This window comes from Cyclopterus lumpus, chromosome 16 (assembly GCF_009769545.1).
Source record: "Cyclopterus lumpus isolate fCycLum1 chromosome 16, fCycLum1.pri, whole genome shotgun sequence".
In the NCBI taxonomy this organism is placed as follows: domain Eukaryota; kingdom Metazoa; phylum Chordata; class Actinopteri; order Perciformes; family Cyclopteridae; genus Cyclopterus; species Cyclopterus lumpus.
This window is the reverse complement of record NC_046981.1, coordinates 844,975-867,727: the sequence shown is the minus strand read 5'-3', so window position 1 is coordinate 867,727 and position 22,753 is coordinate 844,975. Positions and strand designations below refer to the sequence as shown.

General features: G+C 39.5%; 2 protein-coding genes across 3 annotated transcripts in view; one reads left to right on the top strand and one right to left on the bottom strand.

Annotated features, from left to right (window-relative positions):
- Positions 1-22,753, top strand: part of pnp4b (purine nucleoside phosphorylase 4b) — a 392,972-nt gene that overhangs the window by 125,519 nt on the left and 244,700 nt on the right. The gene's annotated exons all lie outside the window — the stretch shown is intronic.
- Positions 451-18,568, bottom strand: plekho1b (pleckstrin homology domain containing, family O member 1b). Its single transcript, XM_034553997.1, has 6 exons — positions 18,308-18,568; positions 16,323-16,469; positions 9,100-9,246; positions 7,677-7,781; positions 3,848-3,946; positions 451-3,598 (listed from the first exon to the last, which is right to left on the bottom strand). The coding sequence occupies exons 1-6, from the start codon at positions 18,332-18,334 to the stop codon at positions 2,900-2,902; spliced, it is 1,224 nt and encodes a 407-aa protein (XP_034409888.1). The 5' UTR covers positions 18,335-18,568; the 3' UTR covers positions 451-2,899.

Here is a 22,753-nt window from a genome sequence, read left to right as displayed (position 1 = left end):
GCCTTCAGGTGTTCTTTAAAGGTGACATAGTTCATGTTTCCACCACTCGGGGCGCCAAAGAGTAGCTTCTTGACCTCTGACCCCTGATGTCACACTGGACCAGAGGTCATGTGATGTCATCATGTAATCAATAAGTTGAAGGAGCAATCTTCTGTATTCTATTATTTATAAAACCTCAGAAGGAGGAGTCACAGAAAGATGACTCCTCCTTCAATCAAAATTCAGCATGTTGGGGCGTAATTATGGTTCTTCCTCTGAAGGGGCGTGGCCCTCTGAAGGGGCGTGGCCACTGATCTAGAGAGGCAGAGAGAGACCCAGAGGAACCTTTAGGAACTTTTAAGAACCCTTAGAGACAGCAGAGAACCAGCAGACACATGTGAAGTGGAGATGTTGATCACACGCACACACACACACACACACACACACTTTTGTTTAATGAGACTTCGCTGATCCAGGTCCAGTTTGCAGGTTTTTTATTGTGAGCAGATGGACTACATCTCCCATCATGCCCTCTGGCATCCACAGACACAAACAGGAAGACAACTAAAGGTGAAAACATTCATGTATGGAAGCTCATAGGGACGGTTTTAAACTCCTAAAAATGTAATTTTCCCACTTTATGTTCGTATTAAACGAGCAAAAAGTCAAATGAATTTCCATTTTAACAATAAAGTCGTACTCGTCTGCACAAACAACAACAATCACGCGTTAAAAATTAAACTGTCACCTGATTTTGTGCAAGAATGAAATGAAAACAATCTGTTTACATTCAGAGTTTCATCACAAACATTTTATCCCCCATTAAACGTTTTAAATATTATTATTTAAGTGTAAAGTCATTTATACTTTAACTGGAATCTTCTGCCCAAAATGTTGTAAAATCGCTTTGATTCTTTTATTAAGAATGAATCTGTGAAACCAGATTTTAAATGATTTTTAAATGAATTGTCGTGTTTTTGTTTTTTTATTGCTTCGCTCTCAAACAAAAAACCTGACGTTAAATTACAAAAGTCTGAATGTTTCTTACAAAAATAATCTTCCAGTAAAACTCAGAAGTTTCTGCTGCTTTCGGGTCCAAAAATAAAGCGTTTAATTGTGAAAGCTCATTTAAAGCTTTAAATGTGCTTCAATCAGCAGTTAAAACATTTCTCTTGTTATTCTGGGATGAAATGAATAAATCATTTTATTATATCAACGAATGAATGATTGTATTCAACGTGTCATGTGACCTGCCAACGTGCCTCTGAGCAGGAAACCTTCATCGATTAATTTTTAATAAACAGGACTTTAAGAACATAAATGTGGATTAAATGTTTAAAATAAAACGCAAAAGTAAAAATGTTGAGAAATGACGGAATAATATATCTTGAAATAATAAATAAATCAGATTAAATGGAGATTTTCCAGTTTTCCCATTTTGCTGACATCTTTGTGATATTCAACCGACGGTATAAACAGACATTTACATATTTCTGATCATGTAAATAGAGATTATCTATATTTTAATTAATGTCTTAAATGAAAGAGATACAAACTTTAAAAGCTCTGTGTTATTCTGTTTGTTGGCTCATGAATAATAAGATAGCTAGAAGAACAACAGCACGGTAGCTAGGATGCTACGTTAGCATTAGCTAGTGTCAGCTAATTCACGTTAGCTTGCTAGCTTTGGTTTTCATTTTGTTCAGTTTCAGATTTAGTTTCTCTCGAGTTGTTAGCTTCCTTAGCTTCCTTAGCCTCGTTAGCTGGTCCTGATTTGAAGAGACGAACAATCAAAGACTCTGAGATCTGGTCTTGTTGGTTCTGTTGGGTCTTGTTCATCCTTCTTGGTCTAGTTGGGTCTTGTTGAGAGTTGTTGGTCTTGGTCTTGTTGGGTCCTGTTGGGTCTCGCTGGTGTTGTTGGGTCTTGTTGGATCTTGTTGGACCTTGTTGAGCCTTGTTGGTCTCGGTCTTGTTGGGTCTTGTTGGGTCTCGCTGGTGTTGTTGGGTCTTATTGGGTCTCGCTGGTGTTGTTGGGTCTTATTTAGGCTTGTTGGGCCTTGTTGGTCTTGTTGAGTCTTGCTGGTGTTGTTGAGTCTTGTTGAGTCTTGTTGGGTCTCACTGGTGTTGTTGAGTCTTGTTGGTTTTGGTCTTGTTGGTCTTGTTGAGTATTGTTGGTCTTGTTGAGTCTTTTTGGTCTTGGATGTCTTGGTCGTGTTGGGTCTTGTTGAGCCTTGTTGGTCTTGGTCTTGTTGGGTCTTGTTGGTCTTATTGGTCTAATCAAGTATGTTTCAGGTGTTTTAAAGAGTCCTGCTGTTGTTTGTCCTCTTCTGGTCTTTAAAGGTCCCTGAAAAGAAAAGTTTCTTTTCTACCCGATCCTCAGTCGAATCTGAACAAAAACCAGAACCAGCGGAACCAACTTCATGACGTTGAGCTAAGTAGTCTTTGAAAGTCACAGTCTGCTTCAAAGACTCCAGGAATGAGTCCTTGAGTCCTTAAGTCCTCGAGTCCTCGAGATCTCCTTCAAACATTATTGACTGTTCGTTCCGGCAGCTGAAATAAAACGTCTTCTAGTTTAAGTTCTCTGAAGACGCAACAACACGCGTTGTGATGAAAAGGTTCAAGGGGTGTTTCGTCTCTTCGTCTTGGCACGTTTTCTTGTTTGTGTGAACTCAAGTCACGTGAAGTGTTTACATGACTTGAGTTTAATTTGAGCTACAAACTGCTTCTGTGATGAAGATGTTTGATGAGCTCTTCGTCCGTCCTGATACCCGAAATTCAAAACCAGAATAATTTAAAAGTGGTTGATCCAGTTCTCAGCAGCTTTGCCTGAAGTCCAACAAGCAGAAGTTCAGCTTCTGGTCTTGACTGGACCGGACCGGTGTGGACCCGTACGTACCAGAGAGAGTCCGTACCGCGCGGCTCACATAAGGCTCTTCCGGTCTGGGTTTAGTTTGGTGCTGTTGTTGGAGCGGGTGAGGATGGGGGGGGAGTCCAGTTGTCGGCACAACGCCCTCAGCTCCTTCACCTCCTCCAGCACCTCCTGGGCCTGGTTCCACGTCGCCGCCGCCTCCTTCAGGAGTCTCTCAGCTTCAGTCGACTCCTTCCCCTTCATCCTCCCCCGCTCCCTGGCCTCCCCCGGCGCCTCCTCCCGCACCTCCGTCAGCAGCCGCTCCGTCTTCTCCAGTTTCTGGCTGATCAGCTCCTGCAGCCGGTTGACGGATGCTGTGGTTCCGCTCAGCGAGGCCGGCGACCGGCTCGCCAACACCGTCTTGTTCGTAGCGACTTTAGTCTCAGAGTGCGCCAGGATCTCGTCCATGGAGGCGCAGCGGTTTTTCTCCGCCGGCGAGAGGCGTTTCCCCGACTGGGTTTGGGTTTGGCCCGTCTGCTCCCACAGCACCGCCACCTCCCGGGGAAGGCTCTGGGATTTCCCAGAAGCCTCGGCAGTCCTGACAGAGAGAGAGCCATCGGTTTTGGACCTGGGACAGTCTGGGCTGAGGTGGGACGTCGTTTTGTCCAAGTCAACCCTGAACCTGTCGCGGCCGTCGGCTCGCCGAGGAGACGGAGCGTCCTCCTCCTGGATAAGATCCAGAGTCAGCATCCCGTCTGAGGAAGAGGAGGCCTAACGGAGCGAGAGGAGGAAGGTCAGAACAACAAAGACCTGCAGATGGCATCAAAACCTCCGTTTACATTCAAGTCTACTTCCTGTGCTTGTTCTGGAGCTTTTGACTTCACCAGTAGATCTCCTAGTTTGGAGCAACTCATCCAGGTGGTCTTCAATGTCTGATGGGACCACATGGTTCTCTCAGAAGCTACAGAACAAGTCAGCAAGATTCAAGATGTCTTTCATTGAATGTCTGATCAGACTGACCACAGCCAGCAGGTGACCTCTGGTGGGCAGCCGGCGGAGGTGAGGGATCTTCACTCGGTCTCGAGTCAGATGAGACAACTCAGAGTCTTCTACTGTCACCTGTAAACAACAACACACCTTCTACAAATGATTGAACTGTCCCTTTAAGGGGCCCAGGATCGACCCCTGAGGAACCTCTGAAGTGTAAGCTGCAGTTCCTCTAATGTCCAGCAGAAGGCGCTCTATAATAGTTAAAATTGATGGTTCCTGTAAAGACTCTATAATAATAATAATAATAATAATAATCAATATGAAGTTAATATTGATGGTTCCTGTAAAGACTATAATAATAATAATAATAATAATAATCAATATGAAGTTAATATTGATGGTTCCTGTAAAGACTATAATAATAATAATAATAATAATAATCAATATGAAGTTAATATTGATGGTTCCTGTAAAGACTATAATAATAATAATAATAATAATAATCAATATGAAGGTGAAATGTTTCCGCCTCACTAGTTGAAACCTTTCAGTGAACGTGGTTCATGAGGCTTCATCAGCCTGAACAGAGAAAGTATTGATCACAGTATTGATCACAGTATTGATCAGAGTATTGATCACAGTATTGATCACAGTATTGATCAGAGTATTGATCAGAGTATTGATCAGAGTATTGATCAGAGTACTGATCACAGTATTGATCAGAGTATTGATCACAGTATTGATCACAGTATTGATCAGAGTATTGATCAGAGTATTGATCACGGTATTGATCAGAGTATTGATCAGAGTATTGATCACGGTATTGATCAGAGTACTGATCACAGTATTGATCAGAGTATTGATCACGGTATTGATCACAGTATTGATCAGAGTATTGATCAGAGTATTGATCACGGTATTGATCAGAGTATTGATCAGAGTATTGATCACGGTATTGATCAGAGTACTGATCACAGTATTGATCACAGTATTGATCAGAGTATTGATCAGAGTATTGATCAGAGTATTGATCACAGTATTGATCAGAGTATTGATCAGAGTATTGATCACAGTATTGATCAGAGTATTGATCAGAGAATTGATCACAGTATTGATCAGAGTATTGATCAGAGTATTGATCAGAGTACTGATCACAGTATTGATCACGGTATTGATCAGAGTATTGATCAGAGTATTGATCAGAGTATTGATCACGGTATTGATCAGAGTATTGATCACAGTATTGATCAGAGTACTGATCACAGTACTGATCACAGTATTGATCACGGTATTGATCAGAGTATTGATCAGAGTATTGATCACAGTATTGATCACAGTATTGATCACGGTATTGATCAGAGTATTGATCAGAGTACTGATCACAGTATTGATCAGAGTATTGATCAGAGTATTGATCACGGTATTGATCAGAGTATTGATCACAGTATTGATCAGAGTACTGATCACAGTATTGATCAGAGTATTGATCAGAGTATTGATCAGAGTATTGATCACGGTATTGATCAGAGTATTGATCAGAGTATTGATCAGAGTATTGATCAGAGTACTGATCACAGTATTGATCAGAGTATTGATCAGAGTATTGATCAGAGTATTGATCACGGTATTGATCAGAGTATTGATCAGAGTATTGATCAGAGTATTGATCAGAGTATTGATCAGAGAATTGATCACGGTATTGATCAGAGTATTGATCACGGTATTGATCAGAGTATTGATCACGGTATTGATCAGAGTATTGATCAGAGTATTGATCAGAGTATTGATCAGAGTATTGATCACGGTATTGATCACAGTATTGATCAGAGTATTGATCACAGTATTGATCACAGTATTGATCACGGTATTGATCAGAGTATTGATCAGAGTATTGATCAGAGTATTGATCAGAGTATTGATCACAGTATTGATCACAGTATTGATCACAGTACTGACGGGTGGAAAAGGGGAATGTTGCTGACTGAACGTTGACACACTTCCTGTTACTGAGGACGGAAACAAACACGACTAAAAGAAATACTGGCGTCTAAAATATGATCCACTCGTTCTGAACCACAGAGAACAGATCCTATAAATACTTAAACTCACAGATCCTATAAATACTTAAACTCACAGATCCTATAAATACTTAAACTCACAGATCCTATAAATACTTAAACTCACAGATCCTATAAATACTTAAACTCACAGATCATTTAAATACTTAAACTCACAGATCCTATAAATACTTAAACTCACAGACCATTTAAATACTTAAACTCACAGATCCTATAAATACTTAAACTCACAGATCATTTAAATACTTAAACTCACAGATCCTTTACATACTTAAACCTTTACAGATCCTTTAAGTACTTAAACTCACAGATCCTTTAAATACTTAAACTCACATATCCTTTACATACTTAAACCTTTACAGATCCTTTAAGTACTTAAACTCACAGATCCTTTAAGTACTTAAACTCACTGATCCTTTAAATACTTAAACTCACAGATCCTTTAAATACTTAAACCTTTACAGATCCTTTAAATACTTAAACCTTTACAGATCCTTTAAGTACTTAAACTCACAGATCCTTTAAATACTTAAACTCACAGATCCTTTAAGTACTTAAACTCACAGATCCTTTAAATACTTAAACTCACAGATCCTTTAAATACTTAAACCTTTACAGATCCTTTAAATACTTAAACCTTTACAGATCCTTTAAGTACTTAAACTCACAGATCCTTTAAATACTTAAACCTTTACAGATCCTTTAAATACTTAAACCTTTACAGATCCTTTAAGTACTTAATCTCACAGATCCTTTAAATACTTAAACTCACAGATCCTTTAAGTACTTAAACTCACAGATCCTTTAAATACTTAAACTCACAGATCCTTTAAGTACTTAAACTCACAGATCCTTTAAATACTTAAACTCACAGATCCTTTAAATACTTAAACCTTTACAGATCCTTTAAATACTTAAACCTTTACAGATCCTTTAAGTACTTAAACTCACAGATCCTTTAAATACTTAAACTCACAGATCCTTTAAATACTTAAACCTTTACAGATCCTTTAAATACTTAAACCTTTACAGATCCTTTAAATACTTAAACTCACAGATCCTTTAAATACTTAAACTCACAGATCCTTTAAGTACTTAAACTCACAGATCCTTTAAATACTTAAACTCACAGATCCTTTAAGTACTTAAACTCACAGATCCTTTAAATACTTAAACTCACAGATCCTTTAAATACTTAAACCTTTACAGATCCTTTAAATACTTAAACCTTTACAGATCCTTTAAGTACTTAAACTCACAGATCCTTTAAATACTTAAACTCACAGATCCTTTAAATACTTAAACCTTTACAGATCCTTTAAATACTTAAACCTTTACAGATCCTTTAAATACTTAAACCTTTACAGATCCTTTAAATACTTAAACTCACAGATCCTTTAAATACTTAAACTCACAGATCCTTTAAGTACTTAAACTCACAGATCCTTTAAGTACTTAAACTCACAGATCCTTTAAATACTTAAACTCACAGATCCTTTAAGTACTTAAACTCACAGATCCTTTAAATAGAACAAAGCATGAACCCTGATGGCGTTTCATGCTTTAAACCAACAAAACAACCTGTTGGTCAACAGGTAAACTCATTTGCATATTTAAAGTGGCGTCGCGTTACATCTCAACCATTTTAAAACATCAACAAGCCACCGAATGTTTTCATGGAAAAACTTCCTGACGTGTTGCTAATAATTATGAACTGTACTGTTTTCTTCTCTTATAACACATTTATAAAGTAACAGCAGACGTCGAGACAAAGAACGGACCTCATCCAGGATCCTGTTTTTGGCTCGTGTGATGGAGGAAGTCAGGACGTTGATCCACGACTCTTTCTCCTCCGGACTGACGGCGAGGAACACCAGGTTAGGAACCTGCAACACACGGGAGGTTATGGGTTCTTTATATATTGATCCAGAGCGACTCCTCTGGTTGTATAGAAGTCTATGCTTCATGTGTTAAAGCTGCATTCTCTCTCCTGACCACCAGGGGGTGACTCCTCTGGTTGTATAGAAGTCTATGCTTCATGTGTTAAAGCTGCATTCTCTCTCCTGACCACCAGGGGGCGACTCCTCTGGTTGTATAGAAGTCTATGCTTCATGTGTTAAAGCTGCATTCTCTCTCCTGACCACCAGGGGGTGACTCCTCTGGTTGTATAGAAGTCTATGCTTCATGTGTTAAAGCTGCATTCTCTCTACTGACCACCAGGGGGCGACTCCTCTGGTTGTATAGAAGTCTATGCTTCATGTGTTAAAGCTGCATTTTCTCTCCTGACCACCAGGGGGTGACTCCTCTGGTTGTATAGAAGTCTATGCTTCATGTGTTAAAGCTGCATTCTCTCTCCTGACCACCAGGGGGTGACTCCTCTGGTTGTATAGAAGTCTATGCTTCATGTGTTAAAGCTGCATTCTCTCTCCTGACCACCAGGGGGTGACTCCTCTGGTTGTATAGAAGTCTATGCTTCTGATTTCTGTTGGACAGTAAATACCCTGAGGAACTAAGATGACCTATCACAGTGCAGAACACTCTGTGTGTAATAGAAGCTGCCACCTGTCTGCAGGACACCTGATCTCTCCCCAGGGCATTCTGGATATTTGTGGCATGGCCTACAGATATCCACTGTGTGTGTGTGTGTGTGTGTGTGTGTGTGTGTGTGTGTGTGTGTGTGTGTGTGTGTGTGTGTGTGTGTGTGTGTGTGTGTGTGTGTGTGTGTGTGTGTGGCGATGATGAGGCAGTGACCTTCCTCACATTACTCCATGAAACCTAGATGGAGCTCTTCTTCTTCTGTGGTGTTTTAACCAGCTGTTTATCTCAAGCTGATAGATCACATTTAATGTTGTAGAGCTGCTGATATGTCCTCACAGACAGAGACAGAGAGACAGACAGGTAGACAGACAGGTAGAGAGACAGGCAGAGAGACAGACAGGTAGACAAACAGGTAGAGAGACAGACAGGTAGACAGGTAGACAGACAGGTAGAGAGACAGACAGAGAGACAGACAGGTAGACAGACAGACAGAGAGACAGACAGGTAGACAAACAGGTAGAGAGACAGGCAGAGAGACAGACAGGTAGACAAACAGGTAGAGAGACAGACAGGTAGACAGGTAGACAGACAGGTAGAGAGACAGACAGAGAGACAGACAGGTAGACAGGTAGACAGACAGGTAGACAGGTAGACAGACAGGTGTACCGTGTTCCCCGGCGAGCTGCAGCGCTGCAGTCTGAACTTGCTGTGGTTCTTCTTGCTCCGGCTCTTGTTCTTGCGGATCTCCTCACAGCGCTCGTAGTCCACCAGGTCCAGAACCTCGTCGGCCCGCCCAAACTCCGTCCCCCGCACCTGCAGGACACACACAGGTGATGCTAAGCTAAGCTAGCAACCAGACATCTACAGAGAAAGAGAAGAAGAGTCGAACTGCTCCTTTAAAACTGAAATCAAATGTAAACGCAGTCAAATACTGAACATGTAGAGAACAGAGAACCTGAACAGGTAGAGAACAGAGAACCTGAACAGGTAGAGAACAGAGTACCTGAACAGGTAGAGAACAGAGAACCTGAACAGGTAGAGAACAGAGAACCTGAACAGGTAGAGAACAGAGTACCTGAACAGGTAGAGAACAGAGTACCTGAACAGGTAGAGAACAGAGTACCTGAACAGGTAGAGAACAGAGAACCTGAACAGGTAGAGAACAGAGTACCTGAACATGTAGAGAACAGAGAACCTAAACAGGTAGAGAACAGAGTACCTGAACAGGTAGAGAACAGAGAACCTGAACATGTAGAGAACAGAGTACCTGAACAGGTAGAGAACAGAGAACCTGAACATGTAGAGAACAGAGTACCTGACCAGGTAGAGAACAGAGTACCTGAACAGGTAGAGGACAGATAACCTGAACATGTAGAGAACAGAGTACCTGAACAGGTAGAGAACAGAGTACCTGACCAGGTAGAGAACAGAGAACCTGAACGGGTAGAGAACAGAGTACCTGAACATGTAGAGAACAGAGAACCTGAACAGGTAGAGAACAGAGTACCTGAACATGTAGAGAACAGAGAACCTGAACAGGTAGAGAACAGAGTACCTGAATATGTAGAGAACAGAGAACCTGAACAGGTAGAGAACAGAGTACCTGAACATGTAGAGAACAGAGAACCTGAACAGGTAGAGAACAGAGTACCTGAACATGTAGAGAACAGAGAACCTGAACAGGTAGAGAACAGAGTACCTGAACATGTAGAGAACAGAGAACCTGAACAGGTAGAGAACAGAGTACATGAACAGGTAGAGAACAGAGTACCTGAACAGGTAGAGAACAGAGTACCTGACCAGGTAGAGAACAGAGTACCTGAACGGGTAGAGAACAGAGTACCTGACCAGGTAGAGAACAGAGAACCTGAACGGGTAGAGAACAGAGAACCTGAACAGGTAGAGAACAGAGAACCTGAACAGGTAGAGAACAGAGAACCTGAACAGGTAGAGAACAGAGTACCTGAACAGGTAGAGAACAGAGAACCTGAACGGGTAGAGAACAGAGAACCTGAACAGGTAGAGAACAGAGAACCTGAACGGGTAGAGAACAGAGAACCTGAACAGGTAGAGAACAGAGAACCTGAACAGGTAGAGGACAGAGAACCTGAACATGTAGAGAACAGAGTACCTGAACGGGTAGAGAACAGAGAACCTGAACAGGTAGAGAACAGAGTACCTGAACAGGTAGAGAACAGAGAACCTGAACAGGTAGAGAACAGAGAACCTGAACAGGTAGAGAACAGAGAACCTGAACAGGTAGAGAACAGAGTACCTGAACAGGTAGAGAACAGAGAACCTGAACGGGTAGAGAACAGAGAACCTGAACAGGTAGAGAACAGAGAACCTGAACGGGTAGAGAACAGAGAACCTGAACAGGTAGAGAACAGAGAACCTGAACAGGTAGAGGACAGAGAACCTGAACATGTAGAGAACAGAGTACCTGAACGGGTAGAGAACAGAGAACCTGAACAGGTAGAGAACAGAGTACCTGAACAGGTAGAGAACAGAGAACCTGAACAGGTAGAGAACAGAGTACCTGAACATGTAGAGAACAGAGAACCTGAACAGGTAGAGAACAGAGTACCTGAACAGGTAGAGAACAGAGAACCTGAACAGGTAGAGAACAGAGTACCTGAACAGGTAGAGAACAGAGAACCTGAACAGGTAGAGAACAGAGTACCTGACCATGACTCTAAGAAGAGACACATGAAGGCATCACTTCAGGTATTTCTCACTATTTCCTTTTGACAATAAAGAAAATAATCATGATTCTGTTGTTGTTAACAGCAACATCTTCATTGCATTGAGACAATTAGTCAATGTAATAAAATCAATACATTACAAACAAACAGAAATAAAACAGTTGCTGACACCTGAAGAAGAAACGCCAGAAATCAACAAACTGTTGGATCTCAGAGGAAGTTTGATTAAATCTAAAGCAGATGTGGTCAGACACCGAGTGTGTGTGTGTGTGTGTGTGTGTGTGTGTGTGTGTGTGTGTGTGTGTATGTGTGTGTCTGTGTGTGTGTGTGACACAGGGTTTCCACAGGAAGTGAAACTGCTGACAGCTTCTAATGAACCACAGAAGCAGAAGTCTGGACCTCGTCCGTGCACAGAGACGCCCTAATATGGTCGTGAGACAGCCTGATGTGTGACGTGACAGCTGATCACCTGACAGCTGATCACCTGACAGCTGATGTCAGAGAGGAACCGACGGCCTTGGGAAAGGAGGAACTCTTTGTTTCCTGTCGATGTGGAGCTCTGAGATAAAAACACCTGAAGACAGAATCAGTACGACGGACGTTCAGTAACATGTGGGGTTCCTCAGGGGAACGTCCTGGGACCTCGGTTCTCTTTATTAAAGCCTAGCTTAGCATAAAGGCCGGTAGCAGATAAAAAAAGTTCTAATGGGACGTTCTGCAGCAGATAAAGGTTCTAACAGGACGTTCTGCAGCAGATAAAGGTTCTAACAGGACGTTCTGCAGCAGATAAAAGTTCTAACAGGACGTTCTGCAGCAGATAAAGGTTCTAACAGGACGTTCTGCAGCAGATAAAAGTTCTAACAGGACGTTCTGCAGCAGATAAAGGTTCTAACAGGATGTTCTGCAGCATATAAAGGTTCTAACAGGACATTCTGCAGCATATAAAGGTTCTAACAGGACATTCTGCAGCATATAAAGGTTCTAACAGGAAATTCTACAGCATATAAAAGTTCTAATGGGACGTTCTGCAGCATATAAACGTTCTAACAGGACGTTCTGCAGCAGATAAAGGTTCTAACAGGACATTCTGCAGCAGATAAAGGTTCAAACAGGACATTCTGCAGCATATAAAAGGTTCTAACAGGACGTTCTGCAACAGATAAAGTTTCTAACAGGACGTTCTGCAGCAGATAAAGTTTCTAACAGGACATTCTGCAGCATATAAAAGGTTCTAACGGGACGTTCTGCAGCAGATAAAGTTTTTAACGGGACATTCTGCAGCATATAAAGGTTCTAACGGGACGTTCTGCAGCAAAAGGTTCTAACAGGACATTCTGCAGCAGATAAAGGTTCTAACAGGATGTTCTGCAGCAGATAAAGGTTCTAACGGGACGTTCTGCAGCAGATAAAGTTTTTAACGGGACGTTCTGCAGCAGATAACGTTTCTAACAGGACATTCTGCAGCAGATAAAGGTTCTAACAGGACGTTCTGCTGCAGATAAAGGTTCTGAGGACGTACCGCAGCAGATAAAGGTTCTAACGGGACGTTCTGCAACAGATAAAGGTTCTAACGGGACGTTCTGCAACAGATAAAGGTTCTAACGGGACATTCTGCAGCATATAAAGGTTCTAACAGGACATTCTGCAGCATATAAAAGGTTCTAACGGGACGTTCTGCAGCAGATAAAGTTTTTAACGGGACATTCTGCAGCATATAAAGGTTCTAACGGGACGTTCTGCAGCAAAAGGTTCTAACAGGACATTCTGCAGCAGATAAAGGTTCTAACAGGATGTTCTGCAGCAGATAAAGGTTCTAACGGGACGTTCTGCAGCAGATAAAGTTTTTAACGGGACGTTCTGCAGCAGATAACGTTTCTAACAGGACATTCTGCAGCAGATAAAGGTTCTAACAGGACGTTCTGCTGCAGATAAAGGTTCTGAGGACGTACCGCAGCAGATAAAGGTTCTAACGGGACGTTCTGCAACAGATAAAGGTTCTAACGGGACGTTCTGCAACAGATAAAGGTTCTAACGGGACATTCTGCAGCATATAAAGGTTCTAACAGGACATTCTGCAGCATATAAAAGGTTCTAACGGGACGTTCTGCAGCAGATAAAGTTTCTAACGGGACATTCTGCAGCATATAAAGGTTCTAACGGGACGTTCTGCAGCAAAAGGTTCTAACAGGACATTCTGCAGCAGATAAAGGTTCTAACAGGATGTTCTGCAGCAGATAAAGGTTCTAACGGGACGTTCTGCAGCAGATAAAGTTTTTAACGGGACGTTCTGCAGCAGATAACGTTTCTAACAGGACATTCTGCAGCAGATAAAGGTTCTAACAGGACGTTCTGCTGCAGATAAAGGTTCTGAGGACGTACCGCAGCAGATAAAGGTTCTAACGGGACGTTCTGCAACAGATAAAGGTTCTAACAGGATATTCTGCAGCAGATAAAGGTTCTCTGAGGTCGTATCGCAGCAGATAAAGGTTCTAACGGGACGTTCTGCAGCAGATACAGGTTCTCTGAGGACGTTCCGCAGCAGATAAAGGTTCTAACAGGATGTTCTGCAACAGATAAAGGTTCTAACGGGACATTCTGCAGCATATAAAGGTTCTAACAGGACATTCTGCAGCATATAAAAGGTTCTAACAGGACGTACCGCAGCAGATAAAGGTTCTAACGGGACGTTCTGCAACAGATAAAGGTTCTAACGGGACGTTCTGCAACAGATAAAGGTTCTAACGGGACATTCTGCAGCATATAAAGGTTCTAACAGGACATTCTGCAGCATATAAAAGGTTCTAACGGGACGTTCTGCAGCAGATAAAGTTTTTAACGGGACATTCTGCAGCATATAAAGGTTCTAACGGGACGTTCTGCAGCAAAAGGTTCTAACAGGACATTCTGCAGCAGATAAAGGTTCTAACAGGATGTTCTGCAGCAGATAAAGGTTCTAACGGGACGTTCTGCAACAGATAAAGGTTCTAACGGGACATTCTGCAGCATATAAAGGTTCTAACAGGACATTCTGCAGCATATAAAAGGTTCTAACGGGACGTTCTGCAGCAGATAAAGTTTTTAACGGGACATTCTGCAGCATATAAAGGTTCTAACGGGACGTTCTGCAGCAAAAGGTTCTAACAGGACATTCTGCAGCAGATAAAGGTTCTAACAGGATGTTCTGCAGCAGATAAAGGTTCTAACGGGACGTTCTGCAGCAGATAAAGTTTTTAACGGGACGTTCTGCAGCAGATAACGTTTCTAACAGGACATTCTGCAGCAGATAAAGGTTCTAACAGGACGTTCTGCTGCAGATAAAGGTTCTGAGGACGTACCGCAGCAGATAAAGGTTCTAACGGGACGTTCTGCAACAGATAAAGGTTCTAACGGGACGTTCTGCAACAGATAAAGGTTCTAACGGGACATTCTGCAGCATATAAAGGTTCTAACAGGACATTCTGCAGCATATAAAAGGTTCTAACGGGACGTTCTGCAGCAGATAAAGTTTTTAACGGGACATTCTGCAGCATATAAAGGTTCTAACGGGACGTTCTGCAGCAAAAGGTTCTAACAGGACATTCTGCAGCAGATAAAGGTTCTAACAGGATGTTCTGCAGCAGATAAAGGTTCTAACGGGACGTTCTGCAGCAGATAAAGTTTTTAACGGGACGTTCTGCAGCAGATAACGTTTCTAACAGGACATTCTGCAGCAGATAAAGGTTCTAACAGGACGTTCTGCTGCAGATAAAGGTTCTGAGGACGTACCGCAGCAGATAAAGGTTCTAACGGGACGTTCTGCAACAGATAAAGGTTCTAACAGGATATTCTGCAGCAGATAAAGGTTCTCTGAGGTCGTATCGCAGCAGATAAAGGTTCTAACGGGACGTTCTGCAGCAGATACAGGTTCTCTGAGGACGTTCCGCAGCAGATAAAGGTTCTAACAGGATGTTCTGCAACAGATAAAGGTTCTAACGGGACATTCTGCAGCATATAAAGGTTCTAACAGGACATTCTGCAGCATATAAAAGGTTCTAACAGGACGTTCTGCAACAGATAAAGGTTCTAACGGGACGTTCTGCAGCAGATAAAGTTTCTAACAGGACATTCTGCAGCATATAAAAGGTTCTAACAGGACGTTCTGCAACAGATAAAGGTTCTAACAGGACATTCTGCAGCATATAAAGGTTCTAACGGGACGTTCTGCAGCAGATAAAGGTTCTAACGGGACATTCTGCAGCAGATAAAGGTTCTAACAGGACGTTCTGCAACAGATAAAGGTTCTAACAGGACATTCTGCAGCATATAAAGGTTCTAACGGGACGTTCTGCAACAGATAAAGGTTCTAACGGGACGTTCTGCAGCAGATAAAGGTTCTAACAGGATGTTCTGCAACAGATAAAGGTTCTAACGGGACGTTCTGCAGCAGATAAAGGTTCTAACAGGATGTTCTGCAACAGATAAAGGTTCTAACAGGACATTCTGCAGCATATAAAGGTTCTAACAGGACATTCTGCAGCATATAAAGGTTCTAACAGGACGTTCTGCAACAGATAAAGGTTCTAACGGGACGTTCTGCAGCAGATAAAGGTTCTCTGAGGACGTTCCGCAGCAGATAAAGGTTCTAACAGGATGTTCTGCAACAGATAAAGGTTCTCTGAGGACGTTCCACCCTGTGTGGGGAGCTGCAGTGAAACTGGAGCTCTCTGTTTTTGCAGCTCAGACTGAAACTCGACTCCTGCAGAACGTCGCTGTAGAAAGTGGAGGAAAATGTTCTGTTTCCATTCAGAACCAGAACACTGAGGAACATAATAAATACTTCACAGTAGTCTGATGTACTCGGGAGAAAGGATTGCAACTAACAATATGTGTTATTGATTGCAGATTGATTCTTTATATAAATCGTTCATAGAAAAGTGGAACTGTGACAGTTCTCAGAGAGTTTAAAGTGATTAATTTAGTATTTATTGATCAGTTTTCTGTCATCAATATTAGAACTTTAAAGGATAAATCAGCTGCACTGTCCCTTTAAATGTGTTACGGTTAACAAGGTTAATGAGTAGTGACGCCATCACCTCGTTACCAAGGTGATTATTAAAGCGACAGCAGTCAGAAATCTGCCTCCAATAATGGATCTATAATCAATGAGTGTTGGTCACCTGTAGGCCACGCCCCCCTCTGACTCACCTCTTTCTCGCAGATGAACAGCTGATCTCCCCTCAGAACCACAAAGCGGTTCTTCCAGATCTCTCTGAAGATCCCTTTCCCACAGAACTTCCGGATCCAGCCGACCTTATCGGGCGGAACGTTCTGCGGCGCCGAGTCCGATGCCCCCTGAACAGGAAACAGGAAACAGGAAGCTGTCAGAGGAGCGTCGGCAGAGCTGGAATGAGGTCCAATCGTCCTCTTTGGTGAGGAAGGTCCTAAGGGAGTGAAATGACCCGGAAGGATCTAAGTGGAGCCATGATGAGAGCTGGTTAGGAAAGGAGCTTCAATGCTTCCTTACTTAGCTCCTTTAGCAGAGGAAACACTGGACCTTCCTTTAGGAAAGGAAAGGAGCTTCAATGCTTCCTTACTTCGCTCCTTTAGCAGAGGAAACACTGGACCTTCCTTTAGGAAAGGAAAGGAGCTTCAATGCTTCCTTACTTAGCTCCTTTAGCATAGGAAACACTAAGGAAAGGAGCTTCAATGCTTCCTTACTTAGCTCCTTTAGCAGAGGAAACACTGGACCTTCCTTTAGGAAAGGAAAGGAGCTTCAATGCTTCCTTACTTAGCTCCTTTAGCATAGGAAACACTAAGGAAAGGAGCTTCAATGCTTCCTTACTTAGCTCCTTTAGCAGAGGAAACACTGGACCTTCCTTTAGGAAAGGAAAGGAGCTTCAATGCTTCCTTACTTAGCTCCTTTAGCATAGGAAACACTGGACCTTCCTTTAAAGGAGCTTCAATGCTTCCTTACTTAGCTCCTTTAGCATAGGAAACACTAAGGAAAGGAGCTTCAATGCTTCCTTACTTAGCTCCTTTAGCAGAGGAAACACTGGACCTTCCTTAAGGAAAGGAAAGGAGCTTCAATGCTTCCTTACTTAGCTCCTTTAGCAGAGGAAACACCGGACCTTCCTTTAGGAAAGGAAAGGAGCAAACGATCACGAAGACAAACAAAGATCATGTAAATAATGTGTTTCTTATGATCAGATTATAAACATAACAACAAAGATATGAGACGTTGTTAGTGGAAGATTAACGTTCTATGACGTTCTGCAGACGTTCTGCTGACGTTCTGTGAGTTCTGATGTCAAGTAGTTTGAGGTGTTGTGGCTGAAGAGAAGTCTTTCTCTTACTAGCTGAGTGTAAACTGAACTTATTGATCTTTGATTAGATACTTTGATCCTCTAATCAGATCAAACAGATCACACAATAACAACAATAATACAAATGAAATAGAATAAATGTTCATTCTAATCATCAATAATAATAAACTATCATTTTAGACTGTAGTTTAATGTCCTTTCGTTTTAAATAGTTATGTTATATTTAGTTGTTAGTAGTGTATAGTGAGATTCTGTATATTATATATAATAATATATAATGATATATATAATATATATATTATATTATTATATATATATTGTATACATGTATATATAATATATATTATTATATATAATGATATATGTATTATATATAATAATATAATATAATAATATATTATATATTTATATGATATTGTTATATTCATTTATATACATGTGTATATATAATACATAATATTATATATAAAATATATAATAATATATTTATTATTATATAATCATACATATTATTTCATTGTATCAATAAATATATATAATACATATTATTATATATTTTATATATAATAATGTGTATTATAATTATATCTGTTACATAGTTAGTTATTTTTAGTTTTCTCTTTACCTCACTAATTAAACTTTAACTCCAGATCTGAAACGCTAAAGCTATTTGATCCTTTTTATTAACTTTAATGTTTCTCTTTCTCAACAGCGCTCTTATTCTGAAGACCGGAAGTATAGTCTCAAAGGCATCTAACGGCCATTGCTTGCGCCTTCAAAATAAGAGCTTGAATATAATCCTTGAGGCTTTTGTTCCTCGAGCTCCGGTTTAACGGCACCTCCGGTGCCGGTTCCGTGGACACTCACCCGTGTCCCGGAGCTGTTCTTCTTCATGCTGCCGGCTGTCAGCGTTGTGTTGACCGGAGTCCCTTCACGGCCCCGTGACGTGCTCCCAGAGAGCAGAGCAGGACCCGGCTGAAGCCCCCCCGAGTCCCGCAGGAGGAGCGCAGCCTCGGCCTCAGCTCCGCCGCTCCTCAGCTGCTGATCCCCGCTGCGTCTCTGCCGCGTCGCCCCGCTGCTCCGTGCTGCTGCCGCCGGGCTCCGCTGCGCTCTGACCGGCCAGGAACCGCGCTGAGAGTCGGTGTCCGGTTCCTCCCCCCCCCCCCCCTTCTGGCTCAGCGGCTCCTCGGCAGAACAACAGCGCCTCTTATCGACCTGATAGATACAATACATCATCACACTATATATTTATATGTAGTACAATTCCTGCATTCACTTCACTTTACTGAAGTAAAAGTACAACCCTATGATGTGCACTTATAACCGGTTAATAATGTGCACTTATAACACTTATAACCGGTTAATAATGTGCACTTATAACACTTATAACCGGTTAATAAGGTGCACTTATAACACTTATAACCGGTTAATAATGTGCACTTATAGTGCTTATAACCGGTTAATAATGAGCACTTATAGTGCTTATAACCGGTTAATAATGTGCACTTATAGTGCTTATAACCGGTTAATAAGGTGCACTTATAACACTTATAACCGGTTAATAATGTGCACTTATAGTGCTTATAACCGGTTAATAATGTGCACTTATAGTGCTTATAACCGGTTAATAATGAGCACTTATAGTGCTTATAACCGGTTAATAAGGTGCACTTATAGTGCTTATAACCGGTTAATAATGAGCACTTATAGTGCTTATAACCGGTTAATAATGTGCACTTATGACACTTATAACCGGTTAATAATGTGCACTTATAACACTTATAACCGGTTAATAATGTGCACTTATGACACTTATAACCGGTTAATAATGTGCACTTATGACACTTATAACCGGTTAATAATGTGCACTTATAACACTTATAACCGGTTAATAAGGTGCACTTATAGTGCTTATAACCGGTTAATAATGAGCACTTATGACACTTATAACCGGTTAATAATGTGCACTTATAGTGCTTATAACCGGTTAATAATGAGCACTTATAACACTTATAACCGGTTAATAATGTGCACTTATGACACTTATAACCGGTTAATAATGTGCACTTATAGTGCTTATAACCGGTTAATAATGTGCACTTATAACACTTATAACCGGTTAATAAGGTGCACTTATAACACTTTTAACCGGTTAATAATGTGCACTTATGACACTTATAACCGGTTAATAATGTGCACTTATAACACTTATAACCGGTTAATAAGGTGCACTTATAACACTTATAACCGGTTAATAATGTGCACTTATAGTGCTTATAACCGGTTAATAATGTGCACTTATGACACTTATAACCGGTTAATAATGTGCACTTATAGTGCTTATAACCGGTTAATAATGAGCACTTCTTTCTCTACGGCAACCCTGAAGGGACAAATCATCTCCAATACAAAACACAGGAGCAGTATATCCAGGTACGTGTTTTATTATATATTTATTTGTTGTGTATTATTATGAGTAATACATGTACTGTTGCAATGTTGTCATCCAAAGTTTAGTTATTAATCAATAAATTGGCAGAACAATCACAATCAGCTTCAAGAAAGGAATTTATATTTATATTTGAATATATAATATATAATATAAGACAAGTCAAGAACATGAATCAATCACAGCTGTTTACGGGCGAATCTGACCTGGAGTCAGTTTCACTCTGAGCTCAGATCATCAAAGTGGGTCAGACTGAGAGGAGGAGGCTGATCCGCAGATTACCAGCTGACACGCTTCATTAAAGACAACAACAACAACAACAACAACAGAGACTAGATAAACTCATCAACAGATTTAAAATATTAATATCCATGATTAACTAAGTACATTTACTTCATCTCAGAGTAAACATTGTACTATATTTATCTGACTTGTTTAGTTTCTACTAATAAATATAAATAAGTATTATTACAGAATAAACTGCCTGCAGTATATAAAGTCATTAAAAGTTCATTTGAATGAGACTCTGCTGCCTCCTGCTGGTGAGCTCCTGTTAGTACATATGAATGATCTATAATATTAGTATTACCACCGCTTCATATTATAATATTACTGCTTTATATTAATATCACTGCTTTATATTATAATACTAGTGCTTCATATTATAATATTACTGCTTTATATTAATATTACTGCTTTATATTATAATATTACTGCTTTATATTATAATATTACTGCTTTATATTATAATATTACTGCTTTATATTAATATTACTCCTTTATATTAATATTACTGCTTTATATTATAATATTACTGCTTTATATTATAATATTACTGCTTCATATTAATATTACTGCTTTATATTATAATATTACTGCTTTATATTATAATATTACTGCTTTATATTAATATTACTCCTTTATATTAATATTACTGCTTTATATTATAATATTACTGCTTTATATTAATATTACTGCTTTATATTATAATACTACTGCTTTATATTAATATTACTGCTTCATATTAATATTACTGCTTTATATTATAATATTACTGCTTTATATTAATATTACTGCTTTATATTATAATATTACTGCTTTATATTAATATCACTGCTTTATATTATAATACTACTGCTTTATATTATAATATTACTGCTTTATATTATAATACTACTGCTTTATATTAATATTACTGCTTCATATTAATATTACTGCTTTATATTATAATATTACTGCTTTATATTATAATACTACTGCTTTATATTAATATTACTGCTTCATATTAATATTACTGCTTTATATTATAATATTACTGCTTTATATTAATATTACTGCTTCATATTATAATATTACTGCTTTATATTAATATTACTGCTTCATTTTAATATTACTGCTTTATATTATAATACTACTGCTTTATATTATAATACTACTGCTTTATATTAATATTACTGATTTTTATTAATATTACTCCTTTATATTAATATTACTCCTTTATATTAATATTACTGCTTTATATTATAATATTACTGCTTTATATTAATATTACTGATTTTTATTAATATTACTCCTTTATATTAATATTACTCCTTTATATTACTATTACTGCTTTATATTAATATTACTCCTTTATATTAATGTTTTATATTAATATTAATGCTTTATATTAATATTACTGCTTTATATTAATATTACTGCTTTATATTACAATATTACTGCTTTATATTAATATTACTGATTTTTATTAATATTACTCCTTTATATTAATATTACTCCTTTATATTAATATTACTGCTTTATATTAATATTACTCCTTTATATTAATGTTTTATATTAATATTAATGCTTTATATTAATATTACTGCTCATTAAAAAATAAGAGACTTCATATGAAACATAAATCCAATCCTTTATTCTGAAAAATACAATCATGTCCTGTCATCATCATCATCACCATCATCATCATCATCTTCATCATAATCTTCTTCAGAGGTTTTCATGTTACAGACTTTGATTTATTTGATCTTAAAGCTTCTGAATTGTTTAATATTCACATTGAAGATAAATATCCTTAAAGGAAATATTACATAAATATTAAATAGACCAAAAGATGAAAGGAATTAAATGAAAATCAGGAATCATGAAGGAAGCATGAAGGAGACATGAAGGAAGCATGAAGGAAGCATGAAGGAGACATGAAGGAAGCATGAAGGAAGCATGAATGAGACATGAAGGAAGCATGAAGGAGACATGAAGGAAGCATGAAGGAGACATGAAGGAAGCATGAAGGAAGCATGAAGGAGACATGAAGGAAGCATGAAGGAGACATGAAGGAAGCATGAAGGAAGCATGAAGGAGACATGAAGGAAGCATGAAGGAGACATGAAGGAAGCATGAAGGAAGCATGAAGGAGACATGAAGGAAGCATGAAGGAGACATGAAGGAAGCATGAAGGAAGCATGAATGAGACATGAAGGAAGCATGAAGGAGACATGAAGGAAGCATGAAGGAGACATGAAGGAAGCATGAAGGAAGCATGAAGGAGACATGAAGGAAGCATGAAGGAGACATGAAGGAAGCATGAATGAGACATGAAGGAAGCATGAAGGAAGCATGAATGAGACATGAAGGAAGCATGAATGAGACATTAAGGAAGCATGAAGGAAGCATGAAGGAGACATGAAGGAAGCATGAAGGAGACATGAAGGAAGCATGCATAAAAATCAAATAAATATGAATGAAATATATTAAAAGGGAACAGGAAGGGAACTAGGGAACATAAAGGGAGCATGAAGGGAACATTAAGGAAACTAGGGAACATAAAGGGAGCATGAAGGGAACTAGCGAACATAAAGGGAGCA

Bases quoted from the DNA above. Each gene is read 5' to 3' on its own strand.
- plekho1b (XM_034553997.1), bottom strand. From the start codon at position 18,334: ATGAAGAAGAACAGCTCCGGGACACGG. The intron at 9,247-16,322 runs GTGAGTCAGAGG...TGTGTCCTGCAG, and splicing joins TGTTCATCTGCGAGAAAGAG to GTGCGGGGGACGGAGTTTGG. The intron at 3,947-7,676 runs GTCCGTTCTTTG...TGTTGTTTACAG, and splicing joins AAAACAGGATCCTGGATGAG to GTGACAGTAGAAGACTCTGA.